General features: G+C 40.6%; 1 protein-coding gene across 1 annotated transcript in view; it reads right to left on the bottom strand.

Moving 5' to 3' along the window:
- Window positions 1–1,103: 1,103 nt before the first annotated feature.
- NPSR1 (neuropeptide S receptor 1) overlaps window positions 1,104–18,835 on the bottom strand; it is a gene marked incomplete at both ends in the record, with an annotated part of 55,999 nt that continues 38,267 nt past the window's right edge. The window contains 7 exons of the mRNA XM_082289200.1: window positions 1,104–1,197; window positions 1,322–1,502; window positions 3,620–3,709; window positions 4,390–4,466; window positions 12,959–13,160; window positions 17,744–17,837; window positions 18,162–18,265. Of these exons, the coding sequence (XP_082145326.1) occupies window positions 1,104–1,197; window positions 1,322–1,502; window positions 3,620–3,709; window positions 4,390–4,466; window positions 12,959–13,160; window positions 17,744–17,837; window positions 18,162–18,265 (842 nt within the window). The remainder of the gene's footprint in view (window positions 1,198–1,321; window positions 1,503–3,619; window positions 3,710–4,389; window positions 4,467–12,958; window positions 13,161–17,743; window positions 17,838–18,161; window positions 18,266–18,835) is intronic.

The following is an 18,835-nucleotide window of genomic DNA, read 5'->3' as shown; positions in this document are numbered from 1 at the left end:
CTGCCTGGGCACTCTGCAGCAAAGCTCTACTGGACCTTCGGTGCTCTGTGAAACCTACAATGAAACCTACAAGACTGGACTATCAACAGATTTTTTTTTCTAAATGTAATTTGAGCTCTATGGTTTAATTTCAGTCTTTTTCCAACTCTGAGTTTGTGCAAAGATGTATATGGTTCCCTGCATGATTTAAGTGACAGGGATGATTTACAGGGGGCACAGGATAGGGAAATGCTGCCTTGTGGGTGGTGAGATAGATCTGCACTGGCTCAGGGCCATGCATGGCAGCTCCCCATAGGATCCTGAAGAGATTGCTCAGGGCCTTTGCACAGCAGCATGGAAGAATCTGCACATGGGATGCACCATGGGGTCTGGGAGGGGCTGGTGAACCATTCACTAGTAGCCCAGAAATAAATGGCTGTGTCAAGTGTGAGTCCTGCTGGGACACTGGGGTGCCACTGATGTGCAAAGGCAGAACAGCAGGGAACTATCACACTGGAAAATGAGGAAGAGCTACAGGGACAATGCAGCTGGTGTGAGCTGAGAAGGTGGGCTAGGTGATATGGCAGGCAGTATCCCAGCCCTTCATTCTCCTCTTCTCTGGCTACATCTCTGTAAGTGGCTCTGTATGAAACCCAGATATAATTACATAGAGTGACAATGGTGTCTTCTCATTGGAAAAGTGCCTGTGTTTGCATTTTAACTGGGGTCCTTGCTCTGTAATTACTTGTAAACACTCTATCAGTTATATGAGCCAGATGGTACAGTAGATGGCTTTTAGTGACTCCTGAAAAATAGAAAAGACTCTTACTAGACACCATTTACAATTATTTTTGCTGTTTGGAGCACATAGATTACAGCTTGCTTTAAACAGAGGGTCAAGAGGAAGCCTCGCAACAGAGGCATGCAAACCCCCATGCTGAGCTTGGCACTGGCAGTGTGCAATTGATGAAGCTGCAGTGCCCATCCAAAATATATGTGCTATAGGGTGCACAAGAGCACAAGGTGCAGGCTCTTGCCATTCAGTGCCCATCCACTTCACTTGTTGGGGACCTCTGTTTTCCTCTGTCCAGGTGCCACTGTGGCTTTGCAGAGCATTGTCTGTGCTAGATGTATTCTGGTTTGGACAGGACCTGCATCTCCTGCCTTCCATCACTCCTGTCCTGGAAAGTCCCCCCCCGCCTTTGAGCTCTTCTTTCCCTACAAAAAAAATAAAGAATGGTCAGAATTAAAGGAGTCAAAAATAGTTAATCAGTTTAGGGACTGTGTTTATGTGTTCCCTCCCTTCTTAGGGGTAGTCAGAGTGACAGTAAAGGAGCAATACTTGAAAGGGGGGCAGAGGCTGTTGCTGAAGAAGCAGTAGATGAGGGGGTTGATGGCACTGTTCAAGGCTGGCAGGTTCTGAATAATCACAGATGCGTAGAAGCGCTCTTTGGTCTCAGGGAGTATGTTGAAGTTGTCCAGGATATCAAAAAGAAAGTAAGGGCTCCAACACAGAACAAATGCTGCAGAAGAGACAGAGAGAGGAAGAGCTTGACATTGGAGAGTTTAGAAATTTAGGGAGGTAATTACACACTCTTGGAGAGACTGTCATAACACATAAATATCTGTTCATACAAAAAAAAACCCCTCTCCCCATTCAAGATCTTATTTAAGAGAATAGTTATTAGATTGTGCTTTTATTTGTCTTTATTTTTATTTTAATGCCTATAAAATATATTACGTGTGTTTCTCTAAGTGTTTAGAGTGCTCCCTCTAGACATATTGAGACACTTCTGAACACTACACAACACATAAAGGGTAAATAGGTAGCCAGTTAAAGCATCATCAGTTATAGTGAAGTGCTCTTTTAATGGTCCCTGGAGTGAGCAGCCAATCTAAATGTACACACAGCCAAAATGCCGTTCCGTGACAGCGCTGCCTGTCACAGCCACCTATTAAAATAAGGTTTTCAGACACCCAGGAGCAAGGAATGACACTCTTTCACACTGCATTACTGCAAACCAACATGACATTTGGCATGCTAGCTGAAGGTGCTGTGTACATGGAGTGCGCAGGAAGATTCTCCTAATTTCCTGTACTGCCATTTGAGAGATGAATTTGGGGAAGCGAAAAGATGACTGTACTGCTCATAGCCTCTGCTTTTGTTCAGAGGTGATAGGGAAAAAAGGCCACAGATCTAGCTTTATTTGCAGGCATAGGGAATTAATCCATCCCTCACAAATTTCTATGCCGTCTCTTCTCACAAAGGCTTTTGATTCAGGATTTACATAGAAATGTTGAGACAGGCAGTTCACTCAACTAAGCTATAAATACCTGGGTTGCAAACATATAGGTAATTGTGAAATGAGACACATGATCGCATCCTGACTCAGGTGAGACAGCAGAATGACCTCGCGCCTGCTTTCTTGTCACTTTAATCAGAATTTCTTTGCTGGCAGTTAGCTGAGTGCTCACTGAAAATGCAAGGAAGAGTTAAGCTCCCCTCCTGTTTTCTAAAACAACCAAACAGGAGGTGTCTATGCACAGATATATGCAAAATAGCAATACACAGTGTCAGTGTAGATCATGGCACTGACTACGCAGAACTTTAGGTGGCTTTAAAAAAATCCATAGATGTTAGGTGTCAATCTGTTTGTACATCAAGAGATGCTGGGTGCCTAACATCATCAAGGTCTGCTGAAATACTGAGCATCCATGCCCACTCTCAGCATCTGATGGCCTTGTAATAGTAGCTGTGTCTGGCAAAAGCATTCTCTGACTGCCATGCAGAAAATTTCAGACATGGAGAAGCTGCTCTTGGGCTTATGAGCTGTATGAATCACACTGGCCTCTCTCACATGTGCAGATGCTAGCACTAGACAGTGAGCTAAGCTACTCAAGTGGCTGTTCTCACAATATTCTCCAATCTGAATTTTGCATAGTGTTGGAAAGAGGAGCAATCTCTTTTTCAGTGTCAAGGGATGACTGTCAGCCCTTGGGAGTAAACAGCTTCGGTTCCTTTCCTGCATGTCTCTGGCAGCTAATCACAGGCCCTGTGTGATGCTGCCCTTATTTACTGAGATAGAATATCAGCCTCCTAATTGCATCACAATAATGTCATTTCCCTGGGAGACAAAGAACACCTGCACTAAGTCATCTGCTGCCCAGTTGGGAAAGGAGAGCTCATTCTTTTCATCTTAACAGGCAACACACCTGTGACATCAAATGCAATTGCTGCACATCTGACCTCTTCTCTCCCTTGCACCACCCCAGCAGCTCACATGCCGTACAGTGTCTCTAAGCCTAAAAGACAACTCAGTTGCCAAATCTTTCAGCAGTCTGGATGGGAAAGAGATGACTCCTTCCCTTTTTCCTTTTAGACATTGACTCTTTAATGTCTTTATGCACACAAGGGGCTGTGCACCCAATTTCATTTAAGGCTTATGTCAGATGCCTAAAATAGGAGTGTATCAGCTAGAAGAGAGAGGAAGGACAAGATCAGAAGGCAAGCTAGGTGTCTAAGTAAAGCTCCTTCTCCAAGCCATCTACTTTGTCTGCTGATGATAGAGATTGCTGAGGAAAAGCAGCTTCCTAATGCCAGCATCCTCCCTAGCTACCAGCTGTGGGGCTTTTCACTTACCAAGGATAATTACAATGCTGTATTTGATCGCTTTCACTTTCGCCCTGGATATGAACCCACGCCTGGTGTAGCCAGTGGAGGTTTTGCCACCTGGGAAAAGAACAGTTCAGCTAGTGAAAGAATAGGACTGGTGTGTGGATGTGTCAGTGTACCTTGACAGGCAGGACGGGAATACACAGCCCCATCTTCCCCTGGTGTCAGTCAGGATCTCAGTATTTCCTGAAATTTGGACACTTGCAAGTCTGCTCAAGTTGAACAATCAAAACCTGCGCCACCCAAAATAAAAAGGGGAAATGTAAGCAGAGTAGGTCTTCCTGAAGCATTGAGGCATGTATAGCCCTGGGATGGAACACTCAGATAATTTCAGAGCTTTCTGTGGCCAGGAGTTTCTGATCTTGAGCAAAATTCAAACTTGCAAGGACATGTGAAAACACAGAAAAAGTGTTGCTTAGTATATGCTAGAAAAAAAACTATTCTGGAAGTGGACAAAGTTCTAGGAACAGGAATTCTAACCTCTAGAATAAGTAGTTTTTACTTTTTGTTCGTTTTCTCACAGATGTTTCCTATTGTGTCTCTAAAGAGAATTTAGTGTCAAAGGAAAGAAGGTAAATAATGTAGAAATGAGTTATGAATCAACATATACAGAAACCCCATTCCCAGTGCAGTGGTGGGGGCCCTATGTGACACTGCATGTCCAAGCACCCCCAGATTTGTGAGAATCAGCTGGAATTGAATCGTGAGGCTGGAGTCATGGGTGTGCTGAGACTCACCAGGACAGCTGGATATGATGACAGCCTGAGCTTTGCTCTTCACCCAGATGGTTCGAATCACAATTGAGTAGATGACGCTGCAGAAGGGGAAGAGTTGCTGGTATTAGGCACAATAAATGTAACAGACATCCTGGTCATTTGTGCTCTAAGAGCACACTCATCTATGTGTAAGGAGTTCACAGAGATGATGGGACTGCATAGGAATAATAATAGTAAATGACAATAATAATAGTAATAATAAATATGATATGACTCTCCCACAGTATTTTTCAGAAGCAGATCTGAAGACTTTTCACCATGGAAGTCCTTATGGTTGTCTGGCTTTGTAGATGTCAAATCTGAGGCTCAGAGGAATGCAGTGGTTTGGCCAAAAATCTCGCAGGCAAGAGCTCATTGGTGATTTTGAGCTAGCCAAAGCCAAATCCATCTGAGTGTCAGCCCCGGAACACCAGCTCTGATGAGGGAAGCAAGGGAGGGACCTGGTTTTGCAGTATATGCACTTCTATTTTGCTGCTACATTGTGGGTATGAAGCTTGTGAATAAAATTTCACCCTGGGGAATTTGATGAGGGCAGGATCCATGAGAAATGCAAATAAATTCAGCAGTGCTCAGTTTTGGGTCTCAGGGTCCTGTGGTGGCAATCAAGAGGACAGAAGTGTCAGATAAATGGGAAGAATTAGATGATTCAAAACCAGTTCCACCACAATTTTCCTATTTAGGGAGGTTTATATACTTTCAGTAGGAAAGATAAAAACTGCCCTAGTACACAATGACCTTGAATAGTTATTATCTTTCCCTATGCAGTAACCAGTCTGGTCTTCTATTAATTTAATATAGAATAGGTAAAAATAATTCCTTCAGGCTGAAGAGCTATTGGAACCCATGTTCTTCTTGATGATGTTAATTGCCATAAACCTTAGTGGTCCTTATGTGAAAAAGGTGCAATGAAGGACATAATTTCAGGGTGTTTTATAGAGGCAAAAATGTATCTTACTGTTATGTGGCTTATTTTTGTTATCAGAAGAGGCATTATTCTTATTAGAACTTTCAGACTGATATACGAGTCTTTCCTACAGCACCCTCAACTGTTGACATGCTTGCAAAGGCAGTATTTGTGCTCAAAAAGCTGTGGAGGTTTGGAGGTTTCCTTTCTGTGGAAGTTTGAGCCATCTGGTTTCCAGGCTTAGTAGGTGAGAGCTGTAAATTCAACGTGCAGCCAGGGCTGCGCAGCAGAGCTGTTGCATCCTTGCCCGGTGAGGGGTTCGCATGCATCTGCCGTGGACTACAACTTGCTCTCCTTAATCCCTTCAAAAGTCCAGCTTGGCTCCCAGCTGATTTAAGCGTTTTCCTTTTATTTCCTGGCTTTTCAAGAGCCTGTTTATTTAACAGCTCATACACTTGAGAGTTTCTCTGTATCTTTACAGACAATGGTGGAAAATTTACGTATCATTTCACCTTTGATTATTCCAATGAATCAGAATGTATTATAATGATAATTGTTGTCATCTCAAAAAAAATTCCAGCCAGCTCTTAAAAGCCCTATTTCTATTTTCTTCCTATTCTGCCAGCTCTAGCCTGACCTCTTTATTTGCAATTGAAACAGTGTCCTCTCTGATGCAGATTTTCCTTTGTCCACCAGGACATATTCAGAGTTCCTTAAGCATCAGGATAAAGGAGTCTAACTCTGTAGTCAAAATATTCAGACTCCTTACTTTCAGCCAAATGCCATAAGGATTGAATTATGAAGCCAGGCTTCTCACTTGCTTTCCCTTTGACCCCAGAATTCCTGCCCTCTTGGCTGCAGAGTCTGGTAGGGGCATGTCTTTTGCCAGATACAGTTACAGCATCTGTCTTCTTTGTTGGCATTTCACATATGAGATTACATGCTGATTCATTTGAAACCTTAATTTTTAGAACTCCAGAGGAAAATTGAATTCTTGTTTTCATCCAGCATCTTATAAAGTACCGCCAACATAGTGGATCTGTGTGGGTGTTTTTGCCTCTGTTCACCTTTCGTTTCTGTGTAGCTGAAGCCACTGGAGCCTTCCTTATCAGGAGTGGACCGGAGGTGGTGTAAAGCTGCTCAGGGTGGGTGTCAGGAAAGACGAGTCACTTGTCATGCTTGGTAAACTTCTGAGCAAATCTTGTGCCAGCCACAGTTATTCATTTATGATTTGATCTCTCTGGGACTCCAGTTCATAGTAGTGCCTAAGCTGGTTTTTTTTCCCCCAGCAATGGTGGCATGCAGCAAAGAAACTGGAATTTCCAGAAACGTGTCTCCTAAAGCATGGGATCATAAGAGGCAGCTGCATGTGTGTTTCAAAGCCACAAAAGTAAAAAGAGGGCGCTTATGGAAGAGAAGTATTTTTCTTACAAGGGAAAATAAGCCTTTTTACAGAATATATTTGTAGCTCCTTTCCTTCTTGGGAAAGGCGGCTGGAGGAGGATGAAGAGGTTGGTCAAATCTCAAAGAAATTCTCACTAGAAAAGTAAAGTGGCAGATGAGAAAAGAGTAGCAGAGAACAGATGACAAACCAGTATTCAGAGGAGTGTTTGGCAATACTCTGCACCATTCCAACCATATCCTAATCTCTGTTCCCTTCCTCTGGATGTTGAACTGCTCAGCCTTCACTGTATTATATAATTATATGTAATTATATAATGCCGAGGTGTAAAAGCACGTGGTACACATTGCCACAAACCTCTTTTTCCAACCCATGTAATATGCCTGCATGCTGTTTGCCCTTGTCTCCACTGAAAGCACTGGGAGATGGGATGTGCAGTTCTTTAGGTCCAGATGCTGTCAGGCTTCTTTGTGTCTGTAAGTGAGGTGGAAATGTCAAAGCTGGATGAAAAACTCATCCAAGCCATTCTGAAAAGTAGCTGCTCAGGCTTTGAAGACTGCAGGATAGAAAGGACATGCTTTTGATCTGAAAATGTGATGATTTTTCTAACCCTGATAAAATGCATGTCTCGAGATATGGAAAACACAAAAATATGGCTCACATTATGGATGTATCTCAGAAATTAAACTCTTTGCATCTCCAAAAACATTTAGCTTGATCCAAATTCTAAAGAATTAAGAGGCATGTTCATCATAACCTGATGTTAGTTAATGGTGTTGTTTAATATGCCTCATTGGTAATTACAGCACTTTTTATCCATGTAAATACATAACTCATGGTTAGTCATACAAATGCAACTGCAAATAATCCCACCCCATCTTTAATTTTAATTCATAGATCACTTTTTTTTTTTTTTAATAAACTTTGTTCTGGTAAATCTATGTATTGATATTAACAATCATAAGCATTATTGATCTGCCCACTCTTTATATACCGATTTTTTTTTTAATTAAATAATTGCACTATGACAGCATCCCATGCAGCCTCAGTATTTTCTAGTAAAAGGAGTAACAAAAGTGCACTTAAGCTCCCCATTCTATTTATCATCCTATTGTTCCTTATAAATTATCTGTGCAAAGTGATGCATCTGCTTTGTTTTATGGTAGCTAATTTACAGCACTATTTGTCTAAAGAGAAAAGTAACCTCATCTGAACAAACTATTGCAGGCACATGTAATGGGTAAGTGAAGAGATGGGCAGATATTAGAACATATGTGGAAAATCTAAGGTTTTTATTTAGAAATGGAAATCGCAGGCAAAAATGAACGGGCTCACTGAATCTAGTTCAAAAAATGACCTTTAGTATTTTTATTCATGGTATTTCCAGTCCCTTTATTTGATTTAATTCAGAGAAATACCTTTTATTTAATCTATTTTTTATTTCATTGCAATGCCTTGGGTTTAATTCCATATTTTTCCTTTTAGCTGATTCTGTTTTTTTTCTCGTCTAATTATTTTTCAGCTGCTCCAAAGCAAATGTTCTCTTTGGAGTTTAGATTTTAAACAGCAGATGGATATCTTTTCCCTCTGTGTTTCAAGAGGAGCTTTAGCATTTTTTTTTTTAAAACATGAGTTTACAATTATATTAGGTAAATGTCTATGTATTATATTTATAATGTTAAAATAAAAAATATATATTTAGCAATCATGAATAACAGCTAAAAGACTCTGAATTTCTGGATACTCAAGTGCCAGAAAATAATTATGTTTTGGCACAGAGCAGCAATGCAGAATAGAAACCCAGTAGGTCTTCTGTCTCCCCATCACAGGTTCTGAGGGGCCCAGGTGCAAATATTTACAGGAGAGCAGTGTGTAATCTTGATTTGACCCATATTTAACCTCTGTTCAGCAGTGCCCCAGAGGTTTTCAACCATCACAGATACCATTTGAGCTTTGCTTGGGGTATTTCGGCATAGGAGAAAAGGCTTTGGTTATTGCTGATGACACTTGTCCCAGAAGAGGAGAGAACTAATTACTGCAGGTTCCCTAATTACTTTTTATGAGTTTTCTGGGGTTTAGTCAGTTTATATCAGCTGCAGAAGAAGTGGTAGAATAATGTAAATAAGAGGGAACAGGTCCAATTTTTAAGCACTGTAAAGAAATACTTGACTCAGAATCTGTGGCCCTTCCTGTACTACACTGAGACAGTGGGGACAAGGGAAGTTTTACTATGAAAAGAACAAATATTCTCCACTTTTTTCAGCTCTCAAAGATATCCACACACTTGGATTAAAAATACAAATCATAGCTTTACTTTTTCTTTTCATTATTCGGTTCTTGTTCATTGGTATTATAATCAGATAAAAAAACTTGCTGAAAAACCACAAGCTCTTTGATAACTGATTGCTGATTCTCTAGTTGTGAAGAAGTGGTAGGAATAGGCCTCAGAAGTATTAAAATCTTTCAGGTTTTTGCAGTTTTCTTAATAAATTACCTTTCTATATATACATTTTCTTAAAAAGCGGGGTGGGGAGGTAGAGAATGGTGTTTTCTTCTGGTTCATGTTTTGGCTTGGAATCTATAGAGTTTGCTCACACCACATCTGGGGGTTTAGCTTGTCAGTGGAAGGGTTTTCCAGAGTGAGCATAAGGTTATCAGCTAAATAATTCATTCCATGGGCTGCAGTGTTATGAATAACACAACTCCTGCAAGTTGGTTGAAGGCTGTCAGGAACATGTGAAATCAGCTCCACTGAGAGAGCTGAGGGATGGATGAGAGAAGCTTAAAAGATGATGGTGTCTGGACTGTAACAAGTGAAAACAGCTCAGCCAAAGCAGCATATCTAGTGTGGAATTAAGTCCTGCACCTGAAAAGTAAGATTTTATCCTTTGTACGCACTTCAGATGAGCAGCACCAGAAAAAGTGCTGTCATCAGTGAACTGCTTTGCTCTAGAGGTTAGGTTTTCAGCAGATTCAGGCAGCAGAACTAATTAAGAATTAACTCCGCCAGCCAGTGTCCCACATTGCGTCAGACACCTGCCAGGCAGCTAAATCAGAGTGCTTCAGCAGAGAAAATAAAGTAGCTGCGCAAACAATATGAATTCTTGCAGAAAAGGTTTTATTTTTTTCCCTGTGTGCATCTTGCCTTGCTTCCTCACTAAGTGTGGCATATGCCTTGGCTTCTGCTTATATGTATTCACGGCTTCTTCTACTGATCCTTGGCTTTTCAGTTGCACATTTATGGATCTTCTCTCCATTGTTATGCTGTGGCATTTTTTGAATAACATCTTTGGCTAAAGGTCATTAAATTAAAAAAAAAAAAATCACAAAATGCCTTCCTACATTTATTAAATATTGCCTTTCATTTTTATAAATAATCTCTTGACAGAGTAACCCACAACTGGGATGTACGTGATCTCTCTCACCATCATGAAATAGCATCTCGCTTGTCATCAAACCTCCTGGGCATCTGAAAGTATTGGGTGGAACAAAACTTTTACAGAGAAACTGAGACCCTGGAGATGTTAACAGCCATTCCTGCTGTTCTTGAGCCACAAACTGCTTACCAGAGTATTTGTACGCTGCAGCCACATCAGGTGGATTAGCTTTAAACTCCTGGACTGCCAATAACTTTTAAAGAAACAGATGTCACACCTTCAGGCTGTGTTGACAGATGTTTTACAGATACATCAGCTGGGAAGCTGCAACCTTCACTTTTATGCTTGAGACTTAAAAAAGGTGTTCTAAAAAATAGCCATTTCCTTCCAAATTGCATGGCATTTTTTCATAATGTCTCTGCTGACCTTGCCCTGATGCTAATCCTCTTTTTCTGTGGTTTTAGACAATCCTCCCTGTTCTGAAGAAAATAGTATCACTGACAACTAGAAATAAATCAGCACAAATCCTTCCCTGCACCGCTCCCTTTCCTTCTTTCCAGTGCCAGACACCACTTTGGACCTGTCAAAAATCTGACTTCTTCTGGCAAGGACACAGGAGCATTTGTATTAATAAACAGTGAAACCAGGAAAGTTTCTGGGTAGGTGACAGACACTGTGCTGCTCCTGGCTCCAAAGCCAGTTCCTGTCCTGCCATAAACTTCTTGTGTAAAAGTTGCTTAAGGTTAAAGCCACAAAAATTTTAGGATGTTTTATTCGTGTCTCAGATGTCAGGGCAATCACATGAAATGCCAGTTTCACTGCCTTTCTCTTTCCCCTCATGTCTTCATCACCTTCTTGCTTCTGGGGATCTACTGTGAAGCAAATCACAGAGCTGATCTGGTTTGAATATCTTTCTTTGGCAGGGAGGAGGGGAGCATAATGTCAACAGCTCTGAAATATTTATTGCTATGTAGCTTCCCTTTTCTTGCCAGACAAGTATAGATGGTGTGTAAAAGGAGTGGCTGGTCTGTAATAGAAACCATGCAAATCTGTATGTTTGAGTGTGAAAGAGACGTCTCACACACCTATGGAATGACTGTAACTGGGCAGTCTGTGGGGTTTTATTTCCTAGAACACTTATGATGCTGGCTAGAATTTCCCAACTGCTACCTATTTGAGAAAGCTCATAAAAGAGCCCCTTTCACAGTAACAGCCAGCCTCAAAGTTTTCTAGTGCCATTTTTTTTCACCGTTAAATTGCTTTTTGTCCGTGCAGTGTATGTTTATTGCTTTTGCTGCTACTGCTGGGCTGCAGATCTACCCACATTTTTATTTACGTATTACCAAGAATATTTTTTTTTGTATATAGAAAACTAGGCTGGCTTTCAGAGACAGAGAAATGATCCTACCTAGGAAGAGCCATTGGACAACTTGGGAGTAGTTTTCCCTCTCTTGCCATTGTGCCATCGTGTCCTTTCTTTAAGAAGAACATTCTTGATTTTTTTTTTTTTTTGTCTATGCAATCTAGCACAAAAATGGAAGGTTTAGCAAACTGACATGTTGCGAGCAAAGTGTAAAAATCATCCCTTTTCTCAGGGAGCAACACTGGTCCATTTTGAGTCCATATCAAAAAGTCATCTAGATGAGTTCAAGAACCACATGATTTTGATTCTATCAGAGATTAACTTGTTACCATTAGAAGATGCAGAACTTGATCTCTGTGATAAAACAGTAATAAATTTCCAGGCATTTATTTAGGTTATGTAGTCAGTCCTGTCATCATCTAGAAAAGATCAGCCTCTGCACACCCCACTCTCACCCAGGGTACTAATAAGCAGGAAGCTAAGTGAGACTCCTGGCTCATAACTTGTTGGAAAAGCAGATGGACCAAGAGATAAATCCAAGGGACACTGCAAACTTAGTTCCCCTCTCAGAGTCCAAGCAGCCCGTCACCAAATTATGGGGGGAAAAAGAAGTCCCAGCAAGTCTTTCTTGCTGCTAACAAGAAGAGATGGACACAAAGAAATACAATTGTAACCTTGCTAGTGAAAGAGAAAAAAAGGGAAAGAAAAATAAAGGCTTGAAGAAATGTTATTGCCACTGGCAGCACTTTGAGGCAGTTAAGGAGCCTCACTCCCCTTCCACATCTGATTTTGACTGCTCTTTTGCATTGGTGGCTCCTCGTGGCTAGTTAACTTCTGTTTAATGGAGCTAATGGCAGTGCCCTAGAGGGAGGTGATAAACTTTACTGATCACGAAGCACAGTCTGCAGTATTGGTTGACCTCAGTTTAATACAGATTCTGCAGATTGCCTTTGGGATTAGGGGCAAATCAGGCTCAAATATCTGCAGCTGAGGTTTCCTGTTACAAAACAGGAAGAATTACATTTATTCATATTTTAGGAGTGGTTGGCAGCTTCCATGCTTGGAGATTTCTTTCCAGTCCTGGTGAAGGAACACTTGTCGAGTACTGTGAAGCTTGAGAGCACTTCAAGTTAATTTTAGTTTAATTAGTGCTAAGTGTAGTTTCCTGTTCTTCTATTAAAATTATCTTTTGTAATAATGGATAAATATTCATACTGGGTTTATAAAAATATCTTTCAAGCCTGAAGCTGTGGAGATAAGTGGACACACTTAGAGATTCAGTGAAAGTGTTTCTGGCAGTTAATACCACATGGAGAACACCCAGGGCAAGTACAACGACCCGTGTATTATGTGATAAAAACCAAAGCAGCTATGCAGCAGGTATGGAAATGAAATTGTAATGAATGAGTAGAAATTAAAGCATTAAGCTGACTGCACACTTGACAGCTTTCACCACACACTTGCTGACTGGGGTTCAGGCTTACCTGATAATGATCAGAGGAATGAAATACACCAGGAAAGCCACCACGGTCATGTAGGGGATCCAGTAGGAGTCATCAGGCCAGAGAGCCCAGCACTGCACTTCCCCATTGGAGAGCTGCCGTTTCCCAAAAATAATCAGAGTTGGTATGGAAAACAGGAACGAGAGGCTCCAAGCCACTCCAATAAGCACTTTCGCCTGTCTTTCTGTGTACGAGAGTCAAACAGACAGTGTCAGTGGGGTTGTTGGTGCGAGTGAACCCTTGCAGCACTACTGACAGAAAGGCAAGGAGGAGGAAGAAATTCTGTGAAGAAAGGGAATTTTAGGCTGCGGCTGGCTGATGCTGGAAAGACTTCAAAGGAGAATAGGGATTTCATCGTTTTTTCATGATAAATTGCCACGCCATTATGGGCTTGTATTTTGCAAGTTTTATTTAAGGATGTTTAGGCCCTGTTGAATCTGAAACACTACGAGAAAGGTCAGGGTCAGCAAGTCAGAAACATGAAATGCAAATGGTACCTCTATGCCACCAAGAAAACATCATGAATGGATGTAAAGGTCTGCAGGCCTGCCCTACTTCATGCCTAGTGATGAACCTTGAAGGGAGAAAGATTGCTGAACATTTCCTATGAGGAAAAAGAAAATGCCTCAATTCAGGATCAGAACAAGACTGCATAACCATCTGCTTTTAACTCCAGCTGCAACTTTACTGTCCCAAAGAAATGTGGACCTGAAGAGCCTGGGCATCCCCTGCACTTCTCTTTATCATGATGGGGACCAAACCCAGCTCCTGTTGATAACCCCAAGTCACGCCAAGAGTGGACTGCTAACCATGAGACCAGGCAGATGATGGTGCTCAAGTGCCCAGCCCTGTTTTGTCTGCTGCAAAATACAGGAACTGGGAGATCCTGCTGGACTTCATGGTGAAGAACAGGAGCTGAAGGATCCCAAAACCTCAATCAGGTTTGGGTTACTGCATCCTCTTGATTTCTGGCCACTGCCAAGTGGGGAAAAACAAGTGGGAAACCAAGTGATGCCTAGTGGCACCCATGGGATTTTGTAAATATCAGTGGGTTGGAGCAAAAAGTCCCAAGGCTTTAATATTCAAAAACCTCCACCTTCTTGCTAAAATCCAGTTAGCCCGAGCTGAAAAGTGTGGGGAAAAAGGGCTGATCTGCAGAGTACCTATGATTCTCGGGGACAGTTGTTCCTCCTCAGCCAGACTGTGAGAAGAACAGATGGGAACAGATTTTTTTTGATCTGGGAAGCTTTAGTGTTCAAATACTTTATTGTCCTAAAAAATACCCGAGGTTGTGTGTGAAATAGAAAATCACTTTAAATTATGCATATCAAGAAGTATGTCTTTCCTCCTTGAAGCTCAAAGAGCAATACAAAAGCATGTGGGTGAAACATTCAAAAAGTAATTTTATGCTTTATAAAACATCAGTTGCAAATATTCAGTTATCCTGCTCATTTTTAAATGCTACCCACGTTCAGCAAAGTATGGTCTTGCTAATCTAGGGCTTAAGGGAACTCTGATGACATCTGCGTAAGTGAGAGGGTTAGATTAAGGCTATAAATATTGTACAGGCAAAAGAGAACTGTGAAGTTTCCCAAAGCATAACAGAATAAACTTAGCAAAAGGGATATTAAGAATAAATTTTGAAAAATATTTCCTGACAGAAAGGATGTTTCAAATGTGAACTGACTACTTAAACTACAATCATGCAAGCCTCAGTGGGGCCCACCTGTGTTTTTCTAACTGAAAAAGATCAGAGCTGGAAAAGAAACCATATTTTTTTGTGTTGTGTAGCATGACCTTAATTTGAACAGAACTGGGCAATTTGGGTTGGGCAAGAGTGGTATTGTATCTTTGTGTTTCATACACAAATGAACACTCATTTCCTGCAATGTTCATTTATTCTTATTTTTAAATGTCCCTTGCATTTGGTAGAATATGGCCTTGCTAGTTTAAAGGGCTTTACAGAGCTGATAGGTAAGTAGATTTTTTTTTTATCATAATAATGTTAATCTTCTGCCTCACCAGCAGGGCTTTCTTTTGTGCTGCATTTTTAATAGTTGCTCTAATATGCTCTAAATGCCAGCAAATCACATAACTAGAGCTATATCTGTTATAAATGAAATCAAATAATAACTTTTGAAATACAATATTCTATTCAACCAGTCTGAGCATTTTGGTTTAGAGTTTTCCATGCTGGGGTGGCCACAACCAACTCGCAGGGTTGGGATGGGAATCTCAGTTGTGAGCTCTGGCTCTGACTCTCCTAAAAGATGTTTCCATGTGACTGTCCCCTCTGCTCTGCTCCCACCATCCACACATTCTGACAATGGGTTTGAGCACATCTCTCAACTCCCAGCAACTGGGACAGGGAGTCACCTCATGGGAGGATTTTTGCTTCCTGCCATCCAGAATGTCAATGCTATGCAATCCTTTGATAAATTGAGTGCCACTTTAAAATTAGGTTTTAAATCCAGAGAGAGCAGAGATGTTCCAGAATCTCAGTGATAGCACTGTTTTCAGCCCAAAGCTATGCAAGGATCAGTTTACATATTTTTGGGTTTTGCCTTTTACTTAAGCATTTCTTCTTTCACCTATTGTTTAGTTTACGTGTTGTTGGCACATACCTTTTCAACATGATGAAGTATTTACAAAATATTTTCTGCTATAACTCTTCAGTTTCTTTTCTTTTTTGCTCTTAATTTTACAATTTATTCTTAATACCCTCTTGGTTGTAGAATTAGGTGTCTTATAGTAAAAGCTTTAGGATTAGAAGGCATATTTCCTTCCCATCCTGCAATTTCTGTGGTCATTTATGTACTTGCAAAGTATAAAATATTCAGATGTTGAAGTTTGCTTTCTTAAAAACCATGCAAAGAACAGCTCATTGCAAATGCTTTTTAACAGGACTTGGGACTAGTAACTAAATCACAATTTTAAAAATTGTTTGACATTTTCAAAGTGAAATATTTGATTTTTTTTCCTAAAATTATATTTCAAGGCTACACAGAAACATAATTTTTTAAATCAGTAAGAAGAAAGAACTCTTTTGTTTCGTGATTGAAGGATTTCGGGGGGATGAGGGTTTCATTTTGAAAGAAATTTGCCACAGGTTGAGTCAGAACTGTTCATGAAGTTCCTCTGTGTCATCACCAATGACAAAGATTTGTAAATCTCTTTGTTCTCTATCTGAAGAATAGCTAAGAGGGCATTTCAAAAGCATCCCACATGGCACCTCTGCAAGAAATAGCTGGGTGCAAAAGGTGATTATTTTATGTATGTTCCAGAAAGTTGCTATGATAAATATACCTCTCTAGAGCCTTCTTTTGGATTTGCAGCTGCCTTCTTTTTTCCTTTGAACATGGTCTTTGCTTGTGCAACAGTGTCAGGTGGCAAGAGGCAGGTGAGTTTTGTCAGTTTTGTCATTTCTCTCTGTTTGTGACCTTTTACCCCCGACTAGAGATGCACCCAGCTGATGGCTCTGCTACCCTTGACTGGGGGTAATGTCTGCTCTTATCCAGTCTTAAAAAAAACCCCAAAAAACTTTATGGTATAGGTATAGGAGATGGGATAAAAAAAAAAAAAAAGCTTTTATGAAGATTTGAAATGATTTGTCGTGGGTTTGTTTCAACTCCAAAGTGCTTTTCAAAGATTAATCATCAAATTCTTTACTATGCCCAGGTGGTGATTTAACAAGTGCTGCTTTTCGCGTACCATGCATAAGGAAGAAATGCCAGCAGGTTTGTCCCACAGCTCATCCTGCTCAGCCAGCAGGTTTATGAGCCCCTGCCCCACCTGGTTTATGAGCCCTCCTGCAGGAGCTGTAGAGCAATGCCACCCCTCCTGAAGCCCACTGAAAAAACCTTGATATCCATCTCCCTGTTCTGAAAGAGTTGATCTGCACACTGGGGAATATAAATCTAAATTTCACACAAGTATTTGAAGCTTCCAGACCTTAACATCTGCCAAAGCTGCACCACTGTCTCAGCTGTGATTGACTCACAGGTTTTTAAGGCCAGAAGGACCATTAATCTGATCCCCTGAATAGAGCCGTCTGGCAAAAGCCGTCATTACTCCAAAACAAGAATGATATTTGCATCTGATTAAAGCACATCCTCCAGACCTCATGCTTCTTCTAACTGTTCTTCTTCCTCCCCACCTGCTATTTCTGTTTCTTCACTCAGTGCAACATACTTAACACCCCACTTTGGTTCTGTAGTAAAGAACTAATTTTCTTTAAACTGTACTGCTAAGAGGCCAGGATATACCTGAATGCTGTAAAAAAACCTGAAACTAAACAAACAGAAGAAATTATAAGAAACAATAGGTATCCAAACTTATATGCTATATATTTTGAAGATATATCAAACTATTGTATGAATTAGACTACCCCACCCTCCATCCAAGTTATTTTTTAATGTGAAGAAATAGACGGTACAGATATTTCAGCTCCTACAGTCAGTATAGTGATACAAGGCTTTTCCCCCTAATAACCTTCTGAAAATGCTGGAAGATAATGAAAACCACTATACTTTTAAAAATGTCATTTCATTCTTTGCTAACACAATACTTATAAAAACTGCTGAGGGCTAAGTGGAGTTTAATAAATCTTGAAACCACAGCTCCCTCATCATTTGGAAAACTGTAACAGAGTTCAAATGTAGCCAGAGCAGGAATGAATAATTCATAGCAACAAGGTTAGGAATTTTGGAAACTAAAAAATTATACAGTAGTATCTACAGCAATAACAAGGTACTGAAATTCTCCTACCTCCTTGGAAGAACTTCATGGGGTAAACTATGGCATGATAGCGGTCTATGCTCAGTGACACGAGGACGTAAGTCGAGGCATAGAGAAGGACCACCTGGGGCAGAAAGTATAATGAGAGAGCAGTTGAGATGCATCCATTGCAGAAGGTGATGTCAGCGAGAACTCTGAACTAGGAGCATTTCAAAACTTATGGGAAAAAAAAAAAAGGAAAACCAACCCCCCCCTTGTATATTCACCCAGCTATTTTTCCTTTTTCCTACCCACAAAATTTAAGAGATTTAATATGCTTTAACTAACATGTTTCACCTTTAAATGAACATTTCCAGCATTTAGCTCTTTTGCTGCTAGAAACAAATTCTATACAGCATTTTTGTCAGAGTTTGCTGCTGTGGGGACACAAAGCACGAGGTTTTTATACCTGGAAGTAGCGAACAACCCTGCAAACGATATCAGGGGCCATAAAATCTCCAGTGTAGCGCCAAATGATATCAGTCATTATGTTGATGAGTCCTGTGAATGAATCTACAAGAAATTAAATGAAGAAGCATTAAAAGAAGCAAATACATGATTTCAGGTGAACCACAGAGGCAGGTATGATCATTGGGATGTATCAACTTCCCAGTCCTGAGGGCAGTCAAGCCACGACCAGTCAGCCCAGTATGCCAGAGGAGCTGGGAAAGCCTCAGAAAACATTCCAAAGTTATTGTCTAAGTGTGTCAGCTTGATTCCAGCTGTTACAAATAGCTACTTAACGTCCTTTATTCTTTGTCTTTCAATTAAAAAAGTCTCCTTTGAAAGCACCTGGAGTGGCAAGCAAATGCTGCTAAAGTTAGTGGAAATTTTGTCAGGAGTTAATTTGCAAACTTAATTAATTAATGAGTAACCCTGCCTTGTCAGCTTAAAGTTAACCTACTTATGTCTGTACTTTTATATTTGCCAAATTAAATACACCTCAGGCTATCTTTTCTTTTTTCTTCTTTTTTCTCCCATAAGAAAATCTAAAGAGATATTCCAGCCTTTGTTCTGCTTCTCATTGAACAAATGAGGGCTCACAGAGATGCACATTCTACAAATGAATCACAAGAACTGGTA

Source organism: Coloeus monedula, assembly GCF_965178545.1.
Source record: "Coloeus monedula genome assembly, chromosome: 1".
Taxonomy (NCBI): domain Eukaryota; kingdom Metazoa; phylum Chordata; class Aves; order Passeriformes; family Corvidae; genus Coloeus; species Coloeus monedula.
This window is presented reverse-complemented; position numbering and strand designations above follow the sequence as displayed.